The 23,381-nt window shown below is 39.3% G+C and overlaps 2 protein-coding genes across 5 annotated transcripts in view; both read left to right on the top strand.

Moving 5' to 3' along the window:
* The first annotated feature begins 2,955 nt into the window (after nt 1-2,955).
* Nucleotides 2,956-7,542, top strand: LOC117236939 (GRB2-associated-binding protein 2). Of its 2 annotated transcripts, none has more exons than XM_033500387.1 (7): nt 2,956-3,912; nt 4,254-4,382; nt 4,467-4,653; nt 4,790-5,071; nt 5,135-5,842; nt 5,924-6,048; nt 6,121-7,542. In XM_033500387.1, exons 1-7 carry the CDS (start codon nt 3,832-3,834, stop codon nt 6,364-6,366), a joined length of 1,758 nt encoding a protein of 585 aa, XP_033356278.1. In that variant the 5' UTR covers nt 2,956-3,831; the 3' UTR covers nt 6,367-7,542. The 2 variants fall into 2 exon arrangements, with proteins under 2 accessions (XP_033356278.1, XP_033356277.1); XM_033500386.1 differs by having other exon boundaries at nt 2,964-3,912; nt 5,909-6,048.
* Nucleotides 7,543-8,373: 831 nt separating this feature from the next.
* LOC117236851 overlaps nt 8,374-23,381 on the top strand; it is a 92,520-nt gene continuing 77,512 nt past the window's right edge. Inside the window, exon 1 of one of the 3 annotated variants that reach the window (XM_033500190.1) lies at nt 8,374-8,726. Coding sequence is in view for 1 of the 3 variants with exons in the window: in XM_033500186.1 (XP_033356077.1) it covers nt 22,568-22,603 (36 nt within the window). In the remaining 2 variants the exon portion in view is untranslated. Of the gene's footprint in view, nt 8,727-22,552; nt 22,604-23,381 lie in introns of those variants that run through there. The other 2 variants (XM_033500195.1, XM_033500186.1) reach the window with 2 other exon arrangements.

A 23,381-nucleotide genomic window follows, 5' to 3' on the forward strand; every position in this document is an offset into this window, starting at 1 on the left:
TCGTCGTTCTCGCTAAACGAGACAAACGGAAATGGAAAGAAAAGATACTGTCACCGTCGCCATTCAGATACCTTTTTGTATCCCCTGGTGTAAAGACCGTTCGCAGAGTGACTTAGGAAAAACTTTAGTTAACGTCTTGTTTGCCCCCGTGTTCGCTATTCATTTTGTAAACGCGTTTTGTAAAATATATATGTTCGGTTTAGATGTGTGAAAGTTAGCCTCACGATATCCACTCGGAGAGGGGAAAGTGAATTTAGGTTTTTGCTACAGTTTTGTACTCTTGGACGTAAAAAAGACTTCGTTTTTCTCTTAACGATTTGTAACGTAGATAAGAATACTGTATGTTGATGTTCATGAATATTTAACCGAATATTGTTATATTATTATTAAAAAAGAAGTTTTAAAAATACATTCCATTTTTATTTTTCTCTCAGCTCAGGTTATATATGTACATACGTGTATCGAAAGACCAAAATCCTTCTTAAGAAGTATTTCTTATCGATAGTATTTATATAATCGCGAAAGAGTTACTAAGAAAGAAACGAATTATTTTTATCTTATCTTCCGAACAGAGACGGATCTTCTTATCCGTATACATCGAAACACTTTGAATTCTTTGTCACATTGCGCGTGTATCCTTTAATAAAGTACATATTTCAATACTCACAATGTGAACAACTAAAGTTTTTCTGTTAACTCTGTTATATTTGCCGCTTTACTTGCTCTTACTTGCTACTACTCGTCCGTTCAGCAACTTCGCTTCGAACAATCGTCTTTAATGTTTGTATATTTATTTAAAATTATTCGTTTCTCACCACGTGCACGATATATGGTCTCTTTCTAACTTTTTTCGAAACTTAGCCTCTTCTTACGTATCATTCATATATTTTACACGATATTTGTACATGGAATTTCATTAACAAGATATAGCGTTCAAACGCGTATGTACCCTTGTCTCGACCTGTCGACAAGTTGTACGGATTCTCAATTAAACGAGGACTTATATTTTAGTTCCATCGGATGGCAGAAAAATAAAGAAAAAGGAAGAACCAAAGTACAGTGCGACCTTCTGGCTTTCAAGGACTCCTAGGTTCTCACTGTCTTAACTTAAAATGGGACTAAAGTATGCAACGAACGCAACGAGTGTTTTTCTTCTATTTTCTCACCCTATTTATTCTTCTTGCGTTCGCCGAATCTCCTTTCCTTAGGTTTAAGAACTAATCCGATTACAGCGCATAATGTAACAACGTAAACGAAACTGGCACGTAAGAATTATACATATACGTGTATATATTTATACATACTTACCATTAACACAATATGAAAAATCTGACGAAATAAAGTTTACGTATAATTATTTGAATACTGGACATTGTACCTGTGTGCTCTCAGACACCTTTCTCGCGATCATTTCACGTTTCAACTTCTGAATCCTGTCACGATCTGTGGATTCCCGTTCGAGCGCAGTCTTATTTATACATAACATGTCGTTCGTTTCGTTGTCCTTTGTGTACACAAACGTATTTAAATGTACATTTCTTGCAAAGAGTTGTTCACGAGGATTCGTCAATATTCCAAAAGTCAGTAACGAAGGCAGTATTGATGGTAACACATCGAATTAAATCAAATTGGAACACAGGTTTTTGTACGATTTCGTGAGAATTTCCGTTCCCTTCGTTCGACCGAAGTCCGAAGCGATTGCTGCCCGTCAGTTCTTCCGCCTTATCTGTCGTTTTCAGCGACGAATCCTTGTTGAACGATATCGTTGGACGGATAACAAAAGAAGGAAGTTCAGAGTCCCCATTCAGATCTATATGTACCAAGTTTACACGTACGATATGTTTATATTATCGCTTATATATAAACATATATAATATATATAAATATATATAATATATAAATATGTATGTGATATATATATATATTATATCATATTCTATATACATATTGTACACACATATACAGGTACACGTGATACACGTGTAACGATATTACAATATTACAGTGATTGCGGAGGAATCACGACTCTGTTAACGAAAGAAAGCTCAATGTATAGAGGTATATACATAGATTATCATAGAGAATAGGGCAGCTGTGAAGAAGATTTTCTAGGTGTTAAGAGAGATCGTATACATACTTAGATTTTGGAATCGCCACGTCGAGATCGAATGCGATGTGGAACATTTCGAGTACGCTAATCGGAGCAATTATTCGTCCAATGGAATAGATATAACGAAACCGAAACTCTATATAACGAAATCCATCTGTACACGAGTCTCCGTTTTATACCGTACTTACGTGTCAAATAAATGTACTTGTCTGTAAAATGTATCGCGACTCCTTTTGTACTGTATTGACGCGACTTTGATAGCGAAGCATTCCATGTGTAAACGTGTTTGTTATATTTATTGTAGAATGAACCCCTGATTTACGCTATTCGTTTTCATCTTTTTACGACCCCATGTACATGTTTCGTTTCAACAGCTGGTTTGCGACACCGATGTTACCATCGCGACGGAATTGTATAGAAAAAACAAAATATTTAATAAACGATTTATGGATTATTCGACTTCGGTTTCTCTTTGTAGAATGGCGAACGTGACCTCTTCAACAGAATATCGCTAATCAGAAATGAAAGCCAGGTTTAAATATCGATCGGCGTCTACCGCGTTAAGTACTGAATTGCAAATTAGCCGAACGATATACCTCGGCTTTGCTTGTTACTCGTTTATCTGCATACTAGTACTTATTAATCATTGTAATTGCTTAGAGTTGTTGAGTTTCGTGTGTCTAGTCGTTGTCGGTTTGCAATTAAATATGACAAGACGAGAATTTGTTCTATCATTCGTTATAATTCCGCTTGTAACCATTTACGCAAATAAGCTTAGTTAATTGTATCGATATGTTTCTTGTTTTGACGAACGTCAGTGTTTATTTAACCGCAAGAGTTCACGCGACTTAAAGTCGCGAATCGGTCGAAATTTCTGGAATGCAGAATGATTCCGCCCGTAATCTGAATACGTGTCGTGAATAGCAATTTGCGAGAAAGCAATAGTTTATAATACGGAATCGTATAGAACAATATTTATTATTACATAGATTTATTTAGTTATTTGTGTATAGATGGAATTTTGACACTTATATACAAACAAAAACATATACATGTATATGTATGTTGAGAGACAAGATCATGTTTAACGCCGATCTTGAAACTTCCTCGGTAATTCCTTTGTTCGCTTTGTTGAATTACAGTCAGAACTTTCAACTCGAACGCACCACTGCGCCATTCATTCAGGTCACGAGACGACGATGCGTCATGTAGCTCTGTTAATCAAATGAATCCAAACAAATTTTCATAACACGAGCAACAACTTGATTCTCCGAGTGATTCAGGATTCGATATAGACTGGAGCGTCTGATTTTGCCATTTACAGCTATATAGGCCGAGAAAAGCGTGTGTCATCTATGATGGTTGACATAGCTTGGCATGCGTGGCCAAGATGGTGGTGGTAATGGAGGCACCATGACGATAGTCGGATTTCTCTACGTATCATCGTCCCGCTTCGGTGTTCCTCTTTAATTCTTCTGTAGCTCCTCAGAGGGTGTTTATCGTTGATGATGCGCGTTTGTGGTGGAACGTTGTTGATGTGTTAGTTGTGCATCATCGAAGAGAGATCGCTAGATGGTCGGTATATCTGTGAGATTGCTGCTACGCCGTCCGAAAATAGATAAATGAACGACGAGCGTGCCATCCTTGTTGTCGGTGGTTCCACGCACTCTCTAACAATGCACAATTATTAAAAGGTTCATAGCCAACATCGGGGTGTAGGAATGGAGGTACTCAAAACCAGCCAGGAGATTGTGCACGAAGGGTGGCTCATTAAGTCGCCACCTACCAAACTTTGGCGAGCGGTTAGTATTTCATAGAACAATAACAAATTCGAAATTCTACTCGGTTCGTCAATTTTTTTATTGTTTACATTTTTAAATGCTTGTCAAATCGCTATGTCTACATTTGTTCGTTGAGCTTTTACGAATTCTAACCTCGTATGCTGAAAAATGTTTCATAAGTATGGAATGTTGTGATATTTTTATCCAAGAATGTTAATGTTCTAATTACTTTTTCGCTTATATCGCAGTGCAGACAATGTTTTATGCTGTGCACAGTAATTAAATTTAAATGACAACTTAAATATATAGAATTTATATATTCCTTTTTAAATATTTTCTACGATACGTTTGTTTATTTCCAGAGATGGAGGAAAAGGTGGTTTGCTCTTCGACATAGTGGAGAATTACCTGGACAATATTTTTTGGAGTATTATACAGACAGACGTTGTAGAAAATTAAAAGGTCGTATTGATCTTGATCAATGCGAACAGGTAGTTACCTATTTGGAGATCTTTATCCTGACTTACATAACTGAATTTGCTTATGTCTTAATATTCACTTTTATTTGCAAATAGGTGGATGCAGGCTTAAGATTTGAAAATCGCAAGCAAAAATATCAGTATATGTTCAATGTTAAAACACCAAAAAGAACTTATTATCTAGTAGCAGAAAGTGAAGCTGATATGAATAAGTGGGTGGATGCTGTATGTCAAGTTTGTGGTTTAAAGGCCTATACTCAAGATGAGGAGCAGCAATGTCAAAGTACATATTGTTATCATTTGAGATATCTGGAACTTAATAAGATTAATAATATATATCAGATATATATATATATATATATATATATATATATATAAGATAATAGGATTTTATACAATATTATTCATTCTTTTTATAGTGTTCCAATTTGAAACACAAGAATCCCCACCGATTTCACCTACTAGTACTATTTCGGGCCCATACATTCCTATTAGCGAATGTATTTCTGGTCGACGGTTAAATGATACTAGCTCCCTTAATTCGGCTTTGGGGCAAGGACCTGAACATTATGATGCCCCAAGACGATTGGCCCCATCCCCTTCTAGATCTCCTACAACAACGGATGCGGAAAGTGTTTTCACCGACGATGAATGGACTGCTCCGGTGCCTAGCGTGAACTGGGAAACTTTTCCTTCCTCGGGTAAATATAATCAATATATGTTTTTAATTGCACTACGTGAATAACATTATATTTTTATAATAGGCGAATCCAAACAACCGCATAGTTCGAGTGATGCCGAAATTGGTTCTTGGAGTGTTCGAAAACGATTTGGGAAATTAAGAATCGTTGACTCCATTGTACCACCTTCTGTAGAAAAGTTACCAGCACCTCCTAGGCCACCAAAACCTCCTCATATGTTACCTGAAAATCCTGGTCATAATTATTTAAATTTAGATGGTGCTACCGAAAGCTCAAAACCTACAACTCCAGCGACTCCTGCGCCATCGACTCCCGCAACTGCAATTGTAACAGACGAATCATATGATTTTCCAAGATCTCACCAACCTGGAGCACCCGAGTCAAACACTATAGATAAACATTTTTACTCCAATGCTGCTCCAAGTAATGTCGAAGATACACGCGTATTCCGCTACGACTTTCAGGAAGAGGAACCGTCGAGTCCACGCTCTGAGAGTTCAGCAACTGCTACGTATTCAAATTTACCAAGTCCACTTGTGCGAGATAATTCAACTTCAGTACCAACAACAGTGGCACCACCGCCGCCAGTTGTTTATCGGGAATTAAAACCAGGAAGAAAAACTAGCGATTCTACATCGGTCATTAGTAATGAAGCTTCTCCAGGACCGACAGTGTCAGTTTTGGAAATGAGTTCTGCCGAACACTCTCCTGCCGAGCCTCCGAGTATTAACAGGAAGCTTAAACCTCCATTGAATAAATCTCCCGTAGAAGGTATGATTATTTACATTTTCTTTTCCCAACCACCATATTTGAGAAAAGAAATTATTCATATTATAGGACCTTTGCAATTAGCTTCTCCACCTGGAAGAGGAAGAATTAGAGCGGCTCCTAGTCCTACACCTCCAACTCACGTTCATTCGAATCGACATCAATCGACGTCAGATGAAGATAATAATGCTTTCGATGATAAAGAAGAGGTATATAAAAATATATTTTATATACCTCTTCTTTATAAACATGATTGTATTTGACATAAATTTTTGTTTCAGATATACTATTATCAAGATCAAAACACGTTTATTCCTGCTTCGAATCGACGTCTTGTTGTTTTGCAATATCTAGATCTCGATTTGGAAGCAACAGAAAATTTCACTTCTTCGAGTTTGCCACCAACTCAGTCCCCTCCAAACACAACGGTGTATAAAACTGTGGATTTCCTGAAAACCGAAGCGTTTAATCGCACTCGTCAACGAGTCGAAGAGGAGAGAAAACAATGTACGGATGAACTGGCATAGCTTTGAACTTTGTTTTCTAGATCTTTCAGCGTAACGAACAGGAAGAATAGTAGGAACGTAACTTCTTTTTTGATAATATTGTTATCATTTAGTAATACTTCACGATATTACAAAATTGCGATTCCTACGCAGTATTTAGCGATTTTTCAAGCGCTTTTTAAATTTTTATGTTTGTTATTGAATCGAAGATTGTTTGAAATCTTCATTATTGCGCGATTATATATCATAGTTGGAAACCGAAGAGAGCAATATTCAATGGACCAAAAATGTAATATTAAAGTTAAGGCAGAACAATGAAGAAAGAAGAAAAATAGTAGTTTCGCGGAACTCGTATCAGAATTTGTTAAAGAATTTTTAATTAGAAGAGTAAGTATTATTACATTTAAATACGAACTGTTTTTACATAGATTTTACATATGTCTAAAATGAGAAAAAGGCATTTTAATCGTAAACTATACAATGAATTACGGATGTATGACATCGCTGAAAATTTTAGGATATCCTAATTTTAAGTATAAAACAAATAATATGTAATATATTTTCAAAGTGCCTGAAGTTATTGTTTTTCTTTTTTTGCTAAGGCGATGAGTTGTTTGTTATTGCATGAAAAGTGAAATATCATATTTATGGTTATAAATATGGTGTGAATGTATAAAAATCGTTTTACAACTATTTTCTAGGAAATAATATTTTGAAAATTTATGTTCTTTTTTGACATATATTCTTTTTTGATGTTTTTAGATGTTTTCTTTTTAAGTATAATTTTTATTATAATTATTAACAGTGTACTCACTGTACCTGCTGAAACAAATCTATAATGCGTGGTAATAGAAATCTTGGCCATAAAATTACAATGCTAAAAAGACATGCATATTTTTTAACAGCTACTAAACCACAAACTGTATGTTATGATTACATATGTTTACATATACATATATGTATTAAAAGTACGTGAAAAACTATATATTTTATGTATAAAACACACACACACACATACACACATGTTTTACTTTTATAATAGCTATCACTTATGGTATTTACTGTAATTTTTGTACCAATGACATTTTTATACTATTGACAAGTTGTTTGTCAGTATGACTAAAAAGAGATATATGTTTACCGGGGTTTCAATTACCTGTAGTGAAAGAAGGAAATTAATAGAGTATATTTAGAATGAAATTTTTAAGTTTGTGTAAATACACTTGGTTCTGAAACAAAAAATAATTTCCCACCAAATTTAAAGGCTATATTAACTCTTGTGCGATTCGTACCATCCAGAAGTAAATATCTATATTTATTTCCAAAGATTTGTATATTATTAAAAAAAGCTATCTATCTCACCATATACGACAAACAATTTTTCGATTATGAACGGTTAGCACAATTTATTTATAGTAACAAAACTATATCGTATATTTACGCGATTAAATAGAAGTTTTTTTATAAGTAATCAAATATAATAAGTATGTTTCTTTGATTTCTTTTTATGACATAGTTAAATTTGAATTTTTATTTATTTCAAATTCGAAAATTTACAAATGTGTTAAAAACAAAAACATGGAATAGTAAGAGAGTTCTGAATGAAGTATTCGCTGTGTGTACTTGCTATAACATTTTTTTTTATAACAATTCGTAATCGTTAATGCTGACAATACTTATGTCCGATGAAACACAAACTGAAAGTCATTAAGGATAACATTTATTAATAGTGCGGATTTTTATGCATCTATAGGAAATTTAAAATTGCAAAAATGCACATAATATGTAAAGATGTCCAAAATACAGTATTTATTATAATATTTAACAAAATATAAAAATACGAATTCGCATAAAACTCCGTATTCTATTTATTATAAGCAGAATAGACAAACCTTTCATATCTTTCGTTTGTATTATCGGTCGATAAGGTACGCTGCTATATCGACTCGGCACGGGAAGGTCGTGAAAACGTTCAGGGATATGCTGTCAGGTTATTGGCCTGGTTGGTGCTTGGTGGGACCGATGGAAAACAGAGCCTCATTCGCTCGCTAACCGCCGAGCGTGCGTTAGTTTTGTTTGTTTTCGGGCTCGTCACGTAAGTACATTGTTTTCTTCCCTCGTGAAACGAAATTGCATCGTGTAGTATCAGAGGCTTTACGCGTCGCGACTAACAATACTCGCCGGGGTGAATTTTCCTTCTTTGTGTTAAATTTGTGAAGCATCGAATCTGTTGTGTTTTTATCTTTTTGACTGTTTTTATCGAAAAGTGTGATCATCGACTTTGTGCGACCAGCCTGTTTTACTTTTGGAATCAAGGCGAATCCGACGAACTGGAAGCCACTGAAAACAATCATAGCGGAACTTCGAGTTTCATTTTCAAGGTAAGGACCCGCCAGTTTTGTATACATCGCAATGTATATATGATATATGTATGTCGTAACTCTAGTTCCACGTGATGATCGATCTGCTGCCACTTGTTGGCGATGAAAATGTCTATTGATTAACGTTAATGAGAGTTCAACATCGATGAAATTACACGTTGTTTTCTCACGTAGGAACATAATTTGATATGTTACAACGAGTATAATTCGTTAAAAGTAAAAATATATTTTTACGTAATCTTTTTATCCAAGAAAGGATCTTTCGAAAGTATCTAACCAAAACACGAGTGTTAAACTTCCTATGTTTCTTTATTGAATACAGGAAAACAGAACGAAAATATTTTCTCGGGTAATTATTAAGCTAAATTTCATAATTCTTCGAACAAATAAAGCGAATTCAAAGTCGAAGGTGGCTCGAGTATATGGCGTGTGTAGGTTTCTCGGCCACTTGTGGATTTTCCAGCTAACCAACTGAAACGATATACGTAATATGTAGTCGCTCGGATTACCGTTCCTGTGACCCTCTCGTCGTTGCAGCATGACACTCGTCATGAATATCCGGGTGGATATTTAACATTGTTAATATCTTATTTTCTCTGTATACGCACGTATTTAACATACATATCATCATCTCTAGATTTATTAGAAAAAACGAGAAGAACGTTAAAGCACGCGAGAAGGATTACCTTGAGGTGTTCGTTTGAAACCGCAGCCATTTTATTACTATACTAGTATTTTCTTTAATATAAAGAACCTGTCAACGAACATTTTTGCGCCCGTGCAATTAGTTTCTCAAGAGTAAATTTCAACTGTTTCGTCAGGCTAACAATGTTTATGGTTTCCCTTGTACATGCAACGCCAGCTCGTTATGCATGCACATTGTTGTTGCGTTATTGGCGGTTATTGCGAAGCGCGCCGGAGTAAGTGAGAAATTCTCATGCACAATAACGATCATTATCGGTAACGTTCTTCGGCCGAGCGTAATACAACGCGTGCATTCTTTTCTCGACTTTCGTAATACTATCCTAATGAAAAAGTCGAACTTGGGTACTTTTCAATGAAGCTTCGTTTTTATGTTTTATGTTATTTCGTTATTATGTAAATTTTCTCCTTTTTTCGAACAGATGGCGTTAGATAATGGTTTGAACAAAGTCGATCTTGGATAGTTTTCAGTACAGATTCATTCGTATCTTACGTTTCATAAATAACAAATCTTTCCTTTCTTCAGCCGGATGGCATAGAACGAGAGGTATGAAACAGTTTTGAGAAATCGAAATAGGATAATTTTCAATGAAGTTTCATTCACGCTTTTCATTCCATATTAAGTTTTCCGTTTTGCAAATGCGTGGCATCAAACGAGTAGCGTTAAACAGATTCGAAAAAATCGGTCTTGGATAACTTTCAACTACAGTTTCGCTCGCATCTCGCGTGCCACATTGAATTTTCCCTTTCTTCAAAGAGCTGGCGCCAAATAGATCTGCTTATCTCGAAAAGATGAGAGAAGATGAAAAGCACTTTGACTGGAATGATCGACCGAAAGATTACCAGCCGCCTTACGGAATGCTCTTTGAACTCGGTCGATCGGAGAACGAAAATGCATCATCGGAGATGAAGAAATCTCTGAAAATAGATGCGCTTCGATAGCCGTTGCTTTGAATCCCATTAGTAGTTTGATAACTCGTCGTCCGTTTGAAACGAAAAAAAGAAAAAAAAATAAAAAAACTAGCTTCGTTCGATATCGGTTTCCTTTTGGGGGTTCGTGGTGCCTCGTTATCCCGATATCTCGAGCGGAGCTGTTGCCTCGCCAGATTCTTTTGTCAACCGAATACAAAGTTCAGCGTTTTCCTTCTATATCTTGGCCAGAAGAATAAACTGCCAACACATTATTCCGGCTTTCTACCAATACGCCCCATCGAACTGGTCGCAGGAAAGATATTGAAAAGCTAGTCTCACAAAGGGGTTCCAGTTTATTAAAAGCTCACGGGCAAAGAATCGTTTTGAATCAAGCATTCGCTGTTCCCCTGCTTACGTACTTCTCTTTTTCTTCCCTTAGAAAAATAATCTTGCCTCGTGTAATTGGAAAATACACCGTTTGAAATGGTTCGTGACGAGTCGATTCGATCCTTTCCGGCTCTTTCGTTCGATTTTCTGACCGACTCGTTTCTAGGAATCGGAAGCTTTTTCGTTATATTCGATAGCTGTCCTATTATGTTTTCTTAGGACCGGTTTGTGCGTCTCTTACGAGGCTACAGGTATCTAACGTTGACCTGTGAAAACCACTACACACGCTAAAAACCAGGATTTACCTATGCGCATTCACTCGAGGATCGTTCGGTCTTAATTTTCTTCTTTCGGTTCTTAATTTTCACGCAGTACCGGACTAACCGAATTTTCGAGCTGAGAAGAACCGACGATGCTACTAAGAATACTTGTTTTGTCATTCGAGATGAAATGCACGTTCGCTGTCCGATGTCTCCTTTCGATTCTTGATTTCACCGCGAAATAAGCCTGCGGCTTCAAAGTAGTCTGACGAACACATTAGAATAATCAAACATACGACGATCAGACGAGAGAAAAAAGCGTGATAGTTACTTCTTGAGTTGAGATCTTTTGATTTTAACGTTGCTTTATGACTAAGGAAGAAGCTTAACGTGACACGATGAGAAATGAAAACGATCGGTTAGATCGAAATATGTAAGTCATTTGAAAATAGCTGATAAATTGAAGAATTTTGAATGAAAGCCAAGGATACGCAATAATTATTACAACGAGCAATATTTTAATATTACGATTTATAATATTTCAAAACTTTCGTTTAGTTCCAAAGCCAAACAAAACACAGTTTTGCTAACTTAACTGCTAAATTTTAAAACTGTTTTCCTGTAAAAAATAGGAAACGTAACTTATCGTATCCTTCTCCCATAGTCTTCGTACAAATTCTTACGAGATGCGCATCTCGGTATTTAAATTATTTCATTCGTCGGGAGGACAATTTGTCAGAATGTCGTAACCATATCCTAACACGTGGACGTAGGTAAAAAAACGTGGTCGCATGGCTGCAAGCACGTAACTTGTCGCAACGAGAAATAACGATTAATGAAGGCAATTAAGCGTCGTCATGTCCGTCGTCGGCTGTTGCGTTTCTACGTGGATCATTCGTCGCGATCATACGGTAATTCGTGTTATTTGCAGATCAACACGCGTTAGCGAATACTATTCGTTCTCCATGCATTATGCAACGAATTGTGTCTTCCGCGTAGTATGGCGCCTATCGGCTATAGTACAATACTATAGAAAGTATAGAATCATCCGTTACATTGTTTCGGATTTCTTCAGAAGGAAGTTCCGTACGGCACCTGAGCTTCCCGATTGTGAGAAATCTGTCGGCATTGAAGACTGGCGCTGAAAAAATGAGAGACGTTCCGGAAGAGCATCGTGCTATTATACTTTTCAATCGCGAGCGTTTTATTCTCGCGCAGAGAAATATTTACGCTGCTAGCTAGCATTATCGGCAAATTCTCGGTAATTTTCCTTCTCTTGGTATTTCACATTAGAAGAAATTACAGATTCGTAATTAAATAATTAAGAAATAAAAGCTACGAAAAACATTCGGTTCGTATTAAATACAATGCCTGACGAAATTTTTCAACATTTATTAAGAGAAAACTTTCATGTATATAACGTCGATATAACATACGTATCGATTATGACCACCCGTCTCTCTCTTTACAGCGTTAACGACGTTTCGAAATGTTTCACATGTAACGCGTGTAATTATGTACGTACATGAAAATTTTCTAAATAAATGTTCAGATAGTTTGGCGAGCCACCGTACGTTCATCAGCGTAGCTTACAATTCGTATAAACTGTGTGTTGCGAGTTATCAACTAAAGAGCAATCGGTCAGGTCAAACCGATTGGTCGATATCGCGTACCTCGAATGACTTAAGGCTCAAGGTGGAGGAGGTTTAATAGGTCGAGTGTTAGAGTAATCTAGCACTGTATTTGCGCTTGTTGTATAAAAATAAAGTCTGATGTTATGAACACGGCGGTGGTAAGATCTTGTTGGGGGTCAAGTATTTCACCCGCACGGTACGATGTCTGATGATGAACTTCCTAGTATGTTGCTGATTCTCTCCCCCAGCCGTTGGGTCTCGTCCGTCCCTCGTACCTTCCCGGCTGGAATTTTTCCCGGCGTTTTTTTATCTGACCCCGGAGTCATTAGGTTTATAGCTCGGGGAGGACATGTAATTCGGAATTTCCTAAAAAAAGGGATAGAGCCCGTCCGAGCCATAAACGGACGACCACTCAAAATTCCGAACACTGTGAGTGGATTAAACACTCGTCTGTATGGTTAAACAGAAATTCGATTTGCATCTTGTTCGGTGTTTTATTCGGACAATGAGTTGCACAATTCCGCCGCTGCAACGCATTAGCGCCTTCTCCCCTTTTTCCTTGTTTTTCACGGTGACCACGTCTAGCCCGATATTACGCATTACACGCCGCTGGCTGCTGCAACAGGCAGGAAACAAGTCAGTTAAATCCTATGTTCGATCGATTTCGAGTCACGCTATCGCGACACGTGAGAATTTCTTTTCATTTCGCGATCTTCCAGAGTGAGAATTCTTTATTCAATGGCATTACGTCCTCCTTTTATAAATAGCCGATCAAACTCCACATTCGGCAAACGACGGATACGCATTTTTTGAATTCTTAATATCCCGCCTACTTTAATCAGCGAAGGTTGAATCAACGCGACTCGACGACGTTCGAGCTATTCCGCATAAAGTGATCGATTGAGGAGATGGAGTGGAAAATGTAAGTACCAGGAGCAAAGGTTAAGTTTTTACTAATAAAAGACGTTTTCCCATTTTCTTGTAACTTTGTCGTTTACTACTCTTATTCAAATGAAATTCCACCAAACTTCACCGCGAAATAAATACATTCTACGTCAAGAGATTCAATTTAAGAGCTACTTTGAAAACAGAATAACGCGAATATAATTAAAACGGAATATTAACATAATTTGATATAATAAGACGAATAAGATTCTTTTCTTCTTATATACATTTCTGTGGAATAACAAATTACGCTATAAAATAGTTATTGATATTTCATACGTTCACGAATAAATATGCTGTTACACTTACGGGTTACGATATTTTATCATTTTTTTCAGCATATTCCACTAATAAAATCGATTCTTGATTTTTCTCAAGCCTACCTATCTAACTATCGTTTACCATCTGAATCCCTCGATCGAAGAACTTTCTATAAAATTCCGCGATCTTGTTTGCAAGAGGCGTTCGCGATGATTAAACGCGAACAGCTATAGTTGGTCAGGAATCATGCACGGATTCACCGTGTTGGTGGAACAAAATGCCGCATTTTCGTTCATTTCTCGCTGTTTCCGGCAGGCGTGTCCCGAGCCTGATATTACGTGTAGAGAACACGCGTACGGTTTATTGCGTTAGACAGGAAACCGAGAGAAGAGTTATATCGGGTCGACCTGGTTTAGGCGTGCCCTATAGGCGCCTCGGTTGTAGAGAAAGAGAGTGAAAGACGCTTTGAAAATGTCAGGGACTAAAAGTACGGAGAACGGATACACCGGTGACGCCACAACGAAATCATCGATTATTTGCGTTCGTTTCGAATTCACAGAGCTTATTCATTTGCAGCTTAGCCGCTTGTTTTTCCCGTCCACTCGATCGGTATATCATCTGTACAGCTAAAGCGTCCTTGGAATCGTATGCTTATCGGCTGTAGAAGACGGGATCATCTGGAAGTTAATGGTAGAATGGGTGGTCTTGCGGATGAAACTGTGACACGAGTTACCAGCGTGTACAATCTTGTTTGAAAGTATTTGGATATCTATTGGTTGCGTTCGAAGTTATTTATAATTGATTCTTCACTTATTTGTTTAAATTATAGCATAATTGTAGATTTATAAAAGGTATAGATACGTTATAGACAGATATAGAATGGTAAGAAACAAAGTAACGATAGATAGAAGAGGAAAAGTAGCGATATGAACGTGGAGATTCGTTGCGATAGTCGTCAAATGAAATCTAATTTAGTTGTACGTGATATAATCGAGGAGCTTCCTACTATAATGTTAAATATATAGGCTTCTTACAATTGACAAGATTTCAAACGAGATAATAATTTCGAAAGATTTACCAATTTCCTAATGATCTCCCGCAGAGTTGCTTAAGTTGCGATTTAATATATGTTAAGTTACGGTATCAAATATATGGGCTTCTTATAATGCAAGATTTCAAACGAGATAATAATTCTGAAAGGTGTGCTAGTTTCTTAACGATCTTGCACAGGTACTTCAGTTTTCGTCTAATATTTATGTGCGAACGAGGGGTGTGCGTCAGAATGAGTTTATCGCTCGTCGTTCAAATATTTGCGTACACGTGCGCGCCTCGGGAATGCCGACAGATACAAAGCCGATCGAGGAGCGAGAGAACGATTAAGGGCAGTCGCGTGCTGTTCGTCGTTTGAAAAATTTATCGCCACCCGACCCACGCCACGGGCACAGGTAGCGTCTCGTGGCGTATGAAGTTTCGAGTCCGGAGGCGACAAACGTTCCGGAATGTCGTTAATGATCGTGGCGCGCACCGTGTGTAGGTGTCTGCGAGGGTTTCGTTCCGTTTTTACCTTCTGTCACGAGGAAACTTTGTTGCTAGGTGAAACATTCGTTGGATAGCACCGCGAATTTTCAGTCGAAACTCGACCGATCGTTGAACGCCAGCGAACGGCTCGTTTGAGAAAGGTTGGTCAACTTTGCACGGCCCACGGCAAATTAGTTTTCGAAGTTAACCCTTAAAAGCTATCGTCAAAGGAAATCACGTTAATGGATGAAATTTCAGTTCGGTATATCTTCATTTATTCGTGGGATCGGTAAAGTCAAACGAACGCGATTCCATGTTCTATCGTTATTCGATGCGAGACGAAGAATAGAACAATTATTATTACTTGACGATAATAAAAATACAATTCTTAAGGCACAAATCTGTTAAATGAAACAAAGAATCTGTAGATATAACGGGTATCTAATATCTCGGATATGTCGGAATCAGTTGATCGAACGATACGAACCTATCGAACTTCTTAACACAAATCCGTAATAAGGCGACTAATCGATCGTTGGAAAGGCGTATTCGATCAGATCTTAAAAATTACTTTAACCGAGTATATGACGCTTCGATTTGCGATTAAAGTTTCACGTGGGAAAACGATTCCATCTGCATCGATCTAATACGAAAGAATACAGAACGAAAGCGTTTACCGCGCGACAGACACGTTCGTTACGAAATCTAGGAGGCAGGCGAACGCAGGCAGACGCGGAAAATGTTCGCGTAGTCGTATTCCCTAGTAAGGAAGACTCGGTGCGTTGCAACCGGTCGCCGTAGCTGCGGGCTGCGAGCAAAATAGAGCGTGGAACGCGCACGAGTTATCGCGGATCGTGGTCGAGCAGATTCGACGATCCGCGAGAGTCACGGAGAAGAAGGAAGGCCCTCTGTCGTGTATCCACGCGTGCAATAACCGGTGCACGCGAACGTTCGTCTCCGCGGCGAGTTTTCTTCGATCGAAACTGGTTCGCGGAGATAAGGTCTTTAACCTTCCTTATAGTCGTAGCGTTCGTAGTCAGGATCGGCCTAGGAAAGGAGGCAAAAAGAAGGGTCGGTAACGAAGCCGTTCACGGTGAAAAGCCGCGCTTTTGCAAGCTTCTTCTTCGTCCTCTTCGTCGCCGGTTCCGTTGTCGGTTTTTACGGCCGATCGTAAAACAATGTAACAACGTTCGCGCGCTGCTGTGCCATTCGCCGATTCTGAATATATACAGTACAGAACGCAGAACCTTGTTTTATCCGAACTAGTTCGAGGACAGAGACCAATTTAGACATCGAACAGTTTCAACGATACAACTTTGATACATGTCCCGTTCGTCTCTTCTTATTCAGCCAGACGATTCGATTATATTTCTTAGTGAAAAGATCTTGGCATCTTTTCGTTTTTCAGGATAGTTTCGATTCTAAGAGACTCTAAGACATCTTCGTCTATCGTAAATATCTCAACCTCGTTACTTACAGTTAGGTAACACGAGCGATGTTCAATTTTCAAGAAGCAGATGATTTGTTTTGTACGAGTTTATCCATCATATAGGAACGACATTGACGACGTTGAATCGAAAGGTAAATTTAAGAAAAATAGCGTTTGTAGCGTCGTTCCTATCATTTGTATCATCGATCGTTGACTCTACAAGAACATGATAATTATTGCCTTTGATCATTAATTTCTCTCTATTTTATACATTTCGCTGATAATCGTGTCATTGTTAATATAAATCTATCAAAGTGTTTCGATACCCTCGCGAGCGGTATTCGTTACAAGAATTCTCGATAATGCGTACTTTCGTTAATTTCTTATTATTCGTCGATTCTATAAAATGATTGGTATCGCTTTTGATGGTTAATCTCTCATTGATTTCTCGTTAATTTCTAAATTTCATCGATATTCGTGTATTGTTGTTATAAATCGATTAAAGTGCCTTGTACCAATAATCGGTAATGCATATTCGTCGTGTAACGGAAGTTACATGGTCGATCTTAATCGGTGTAAAAGAGGCACATGTATGAATTCGTACAGATGAATTGCGTACTAAACGAGATTGTAGCGTAAAGCCGCGAATCGACTGGCGTTGGAATAACCGCGCCCAGTCTCTCTCTCTTTTCAGCCTCCTTCTCCGTATTGAGTTTTCCATCGTGAACGGTCGAGTCCGAGGAAACGAGCTCGTTTCACGGTCAACTGACACGTTTCAGCGAGATGAGGACAATTTGATCACGAACTGGCAACGAAACATTTCTCGCTTACGTAGCGTATCGTACTACAATATAATTGAGCTACTGGTTTCGATGGAGGTTGTCACTGTTCGTGGACAAAGGAGTTTTTCAAAGCACTCGATCAGCCTCTGCTTCGACTTGACTGGCTTCTAACATCGCGTTCTATTAATACTTCGTCTTCGTTGAACGGTTGAGGAACTACGAGTTATTTAGTTGTCGTTGCTGGTTTATGCCGCAGTCCGAGTAGTCTAGAAAGGTGTTCCCGAGCGGGTCAGTAGCCTAGAACGATTCCTCCGGCGGCTGGATGGAGCGTTTGCGTTCGGAGAAAGTTTCGAAACGAAGGATAACAGTCGACCACGCCGGAAATGATACATACTGGCTGTTATTTCGTCCTCGGCGGATCAACCTCGGTTTTCACCATCACGGAAGATGTACCGTCGTATTTCTGATACTCTGGTCACGAACTCGCGTCTTTACGAAGAAATATAGCGAGCTAGGGTTATTTGAGTTACTTATGGTCCAACATCTTAACCCTTTGCGGCATATTTCTCTGGTGGCACTAGCAGCTAGTCGAAGCAATAAATATTTACTGCCCGCCACAGCGGCGCCGTCAGACTTTGAAGACAAATAAATTGCCACTGTGATGGCAAATTAAAAAGGAAATTCAATCTTGAACTTTGCGCGGAATAAACCGCCGAGCATATTTTTTATAGAAACTAACGTACTGGCCATAGAAGAATCTTACAGAATATATAGAAGAACTCTTTACCTTGTCAACAAACTGATAAGCGAAGTTACGTATCGATTTTAAAAGTTACGAGAAGTCGAACATCTTAACTTGTTTGTAATGTTACTTCGAGTTTCCCTAGTTTATTCTCGCCAAATCTTTTTTCGCGAGAAGCATCGTCGACGTCCGTAGTCGCTGGTCGTTGAAAACGTTGTCAGGCTAACAAGGCTTGGCCCAGTTTCCTCGGTTTGTGCTTCCGATTGTCGAGCCACGGGATTCCATTGAACAGCTACTGCGACTCGGTCGGTTACTTTCACGATGCTTCAATTGGTTTTGCTATTAATAGCGAACGCGAATATGTTGGAACAATGAAACACGGAAGGTGGAATGGTCTGGCTCGCCGTGCTAAATGCGACCCAGTGAATCGTGTTCTCGAGTTCTCCAGTTCTTTGTGCTGTGACAGGCGTTCGTTATTAAGGATGTTGCAACCAGATGATCGAGAGGACGTTGCTCGAAATCGTTGTGTTTAACGAGAATATTTCAGTGCACTTGCGAGCGAGCATGGTTCCGTGACGAGGCAACCGATCGGCCTAAATGATAATACACCGGGTGTTCCTTTTTTCCTCGACCGCTCGCGGCCCGGCGATCTATCATTGTAACGCAAGAGGGAAGCAGGCAAATGCACGCTGGATAAGATCGTTGATACTTGTTCAACGTGATTTATTATCGTACGCGTGCTCCAATTTATCAGTTGTGTCGTCAAAATGGAGCAGAGTCTAACGGGCACGCTCTGTTTCCATTGTTAAAAGCAAAACTGTGGCTCGATTAGAAATCGAATCAATCATCGCTCGAAACAATTGCGGAGGATCTAATTCGATATTTCGAATGCTCCATGTTTTCCATATTTAACCCATTAAAGACCAACCGTGGAAATAGTATACAGCTTGGGTGGTATGAAATACTGGAAATCGAAAATAACGCAATTCAAGCGTAGCCTGTGGATCTTCGTGTAAATTCATATCGTTGAGGATATAATTCAAAGCATAGAATCTTGGTAGAAAATTGTTTTATCTACCAAGCATTGTAGAAAGTATTATATTTTAGATGCTTTGTATATTTTGTCATGTTATGATGTACGTTTCGTGTAATTTTGCACTTTCAAATTTCCTGTAAGTGCGTAAAAATCCACGGTCTACTTATATATATATATCATTTTCAAGATACGAAACATACATTTTTCTTTAACCTTCGGAATTTCTTTTCGTAACTACAGCGTTAGAAATTATTAAAACAGAATCCAGATACTTTTGTCAGTCTGTGTATATAGACCGAGCAGTTCCAGAAAAAGCCTCGAATTTGAAATACACCGCGTGAAATTCCGTTACGCTTCCGCGATCGTTCATTATATGGTCACCGAGTAAGAGGATCGTTTGAGACAATGCACGAGGAACGTGTATGTACAGGTATCGTGTTTTCGTGGATACCTCGTGGCGCGATCGGTTCGGTTGGTTCGATCGCGTACGAACCATCGAGCCACATTGCTCAAACGTATTTCATTAGCGGATTTCATTAGGCTAATTAGGCCCTCTCGTTACCTACTCGTCCGTAATTACGGCCGCGGAAACGCTTCGCGGAATCCGTGTAAGACAGAAAATCTATGTAGACATTCTGATCTCGTTCCAATTTTTATTCACTTTTCTTCCATCGCGCGTTTTTTCCCCCGAGTTTCCGTCGCTCTCAACGTTTACGAGTATTTGGACTTTTCAAATCGTTGAAAATACAGTACAGTGGCTCGTGAAAGTATTCGAACACTCGTACGAGTCTTTAATCGAGAATTAAATTACGAGAATTTAAATATTTTGGAATTTCGTTAGTGTCGTTATGAGACTCGACTGTCGTTAATTATATTGGTAAATTTTGAAACAAAAGTGAGAATTTCTGAATATTTGATCTCAGTTAAGGGTTAAAGAATTACATCGGCGGTAAAACGTTCCTGGAGAAACGAGATCGTTTCTCTAACAGTGAAAATGTAACAGATATAACGAGTTACACCCGGTGTCCAAATACTCACGCACGCCAGTGTACGTCTATCGATGGTTCGTTAGCGCGAAGGTGCAAATTACAAACGACCCTGGATCTGCGCACTCGAGAGTGTTTCCACTCGATTCGATGAAGTAGGATGCGTCTCGTGGTTGAAATTATTTAATTACACTGCTATCGATTATCGGTACCCAGGGGCGGTTTTCCACACGTGACACGTTCAGGTGGCGCGCGCAGGTGTAACCTCGTCTCATGCGATTCGGCGGTTGGACAGGTGCAAAAAGAGCGCGTGTACCTGCGTACACCTTATAACCTCGATTCGTTCTTCTTTTTCCGACCATGGCGTTTTTCACCATAACTCTAGATTTCCCTCTCGCGGGCAAATAGGCTGTAAAGATAAGCGAGATACCGTGCGAAGATGGAACGCGGATCGCGTTACAGCGTTCAACGGGTTCCTCTATTCGCGCGGCCGACCGACCGGTAATTTTCGCAATTACCGGTGTAGTTAGCCGAACTGTTTAATTAACTGAAATTGCGCGGATCCGTTAGCAGATTCGACGAGGCCAGGGAGCGAGGATCGAACCAAGAGGAACGGCAGGCTGTTTGACTTCGGTTCGAAACGACGATGCGATCTCGTTGGCCGATGTTTAGAAAGCGATTCGCGTATCTCCGTTCATTTTCTCCGTGATCGTAAATCGCAGCAGAGAGCCTCTCCTCTGTATTCACCGAATATTCGAGCGCAGCGTTTCTCGCAGCCCGCGAAAATGCAGTTTCTATATAAATATCACTCGAACCCGTATACCGGATCGGTGAACTTCGCTTATCCAGCTACCGGCCAACGAATGAGCCTTCGTTTAACAGTAGCTGTTTACAGGTCGTTTGCTTGATAGAAATTTGTAAGAGTTAAGTAGATGCTTAAAAAAAGAAAATTTACATTGTGAAATTTAATTTACATTTAATGGAAGGGCTTACGATAAAAAGGAAATCGAAAGGATACTTGGATATCTTAAATTTCTGTTTGATACGTTTCAATTACAAAATTGTCATCATAGTCGCAGATTTACTGCAAGTAACGGTTCTATAATTTCACGATTAAACACAGTTTTTTCGACACGATATAATTACAGATACACCTAGAGTGACCGTGCAGTACGAGGAGTATTTTGTTTTAGAAAAATGAAACGTATTACACGGGAATTAATTCTCGATCGAGTTACATCAAGTTGTGATATTAAATTCATATTAAAGTAATATTTAATTCATATTGAGTCGATGCCATCGATGATCTCCATTACGTAAAATACAAAATACAAGTTAAAACGAAGTAGCTGTTGTAGAATCAAGTAACTCGATCCAAACGTTTGTGGTTCACCTACGATGCAACGATACCGATTGAAAGTTAAAAACTTTGAAGATTCTTTCGATTCTCCGAGAAAAGACGAACACGGATAAAAGTTGCTTCCATATAAATTCCGCAATTATCATTCGGTTATCTCACGATCTACGTTCAAAGCTAGTTCGTACAAATGGCAGTTGAAGCGTGTGTTTATCTGGTGAAACGTGGTCGTGTTTCGTCGCGTCTACTCTCGTCTACTGGTACGCGAACGTGCAGACCCGGAGAAGACTCATCGACGAGATCGCGGACACGAATGCAATGTGCACTGGCCCGCTCGGCCACGCTCTGCTTGTCCTTGCAAACGCGACTCGTTACGATGCGTCTCTCTCCTTCTTTCTTTCTTTCATTACCTGTTCCCCTACCCCTTCCTCTACCCCCTTTCCTTCGTTTGCCATTCTCCCACCCATTGCTATATCCCTACGTTTTTATTTTTTCTCCCTTGCCAGAGCGGTTCGGCCTTCTATCCAGATTGCGTGCGCGATTAAAATAACTCGTGTCGTCGACTGGTAACCTTATTTTACCAGTTTTTCTTTCGTTCCCGGCGATACGTTCGTCTGCCGCGGATCAATCGCGAACGACGAATATATTTGCATAAACGAGTTCCCTCCTAGACGAAGAGAACACCTTAAAACTCGTGGCTTGGCACTCGTCCACTGTACAGACTCTTTCGCAATGTTGCCTCGACGTACGCGTTTAACGAGTTCGAACGTAATACCCGGTAACCGATACTTTAGGAGAAACGAGTTCCTTATAGCCGGTGTTTGGAAAAAGAAAAGCTAGACAGCGAAGGAAAACTCGTTATCAAATGAGATAAACAAGATCATTCGTAAATGCTTATCTTTTCGACGTCCGCTGTTACGCTAACGGTAAGTAGTAATTTCGTTTAACTACCTGGTGTGGAAAGTGGCACGGCGCAGGGCAAGATCGCGAGCACCAGCCTGAATCTGGTACAAATATAAATATCCGAGAGGTGGCGAGGATTCTCGTAACCTGAAACCGCCCACATCCTTTCCACGGCGCACTACCGGTTCTCACGTGAGAAAAGCTTCGAAAGGGTTGTTCCTGGCAGCATAACTTAACCCTATCTATCGTTCGTTCCTCGTATTACACGCAGACAAATTCCCTCCTGTATTCCGAAATTCCTCTAAACGAGTAGTAATTTAAAATTGGTATGCGAGACGAACGTAAAATGAGTCGATAAGGAATGATGGACGTTTCACGTGTCACAATGTAGAGAGATTGCCGTCCAGTTTGTCAACGATCGTTGCATCCGCGAACTGGAGCACCGCTCTCGTCGATCACGATCCGCGGTTTCGAGGTTTACCGCAAATTCGATCTCCGGCAGATATCGTTTTTCACAAACGCGCGACGATGCGAGCAGGAAGGCGGTTGCGAAACCGCTCCGGTAAATTCGACGAGGCTCGCTGGCATCCTGTAAGGGACACCTTTCACCGTACGAATATCACGGTATCCGAGATTTTACGCTGCTTGTTGAATACCGTAGGTGAGAGGTTAAGCTTCGGGTCAAGATACGACAGCGAGCCATGCTACGAATTTACACCAGCGTTTCCCTTAGAGTTGTTCGGACGATTTTAACCGTTTTGATTCTAATACGACACGTATAAAATGGCTACGAGTCTACTT

Source organism: Bombus vosnesenskii, unplaced genomic scaffold (genome assembly GCF_011952255.1).
Source record: "Bombus vosnesenskii isolate JDL3184/JDL3185 unplaced genomic scaffold, Bvos_JDL3184-5_v1.1 scf7180000013352, whole genome shotgun sequence".
NCBI lineage: Eukaryota > Metazoa > Arthropoda > Insecta > Hymenoptera > Apidae > Bombus > Bombus vosnesenskii.

Excerpts from the sequence above, each read along its gene's own strand:
- LOC117236939 (XM_033500386.1), top strand. The coding sequence starts at position 3,832 with ATGGAGGTACTCAAAACCAGCCAGGAGATTGTGCACGAAGGGTGGCTC. Across the intron at positions 3,913-4,253 it reads CTACCAAACTTTGGCGAGCG|AGATGGAGGAAAAGGTGGTT; the intron begins GTTAGTATTTCA and ends GTTTATTTCCAG. Across the intron at positions 5,072-5,134 it reads GGAAACTTTTCCTTCCTCGG|GCGAATCCAAACAACCGCAT; the intron begins GTAAATATAATC and ends TTTTTATAATAG.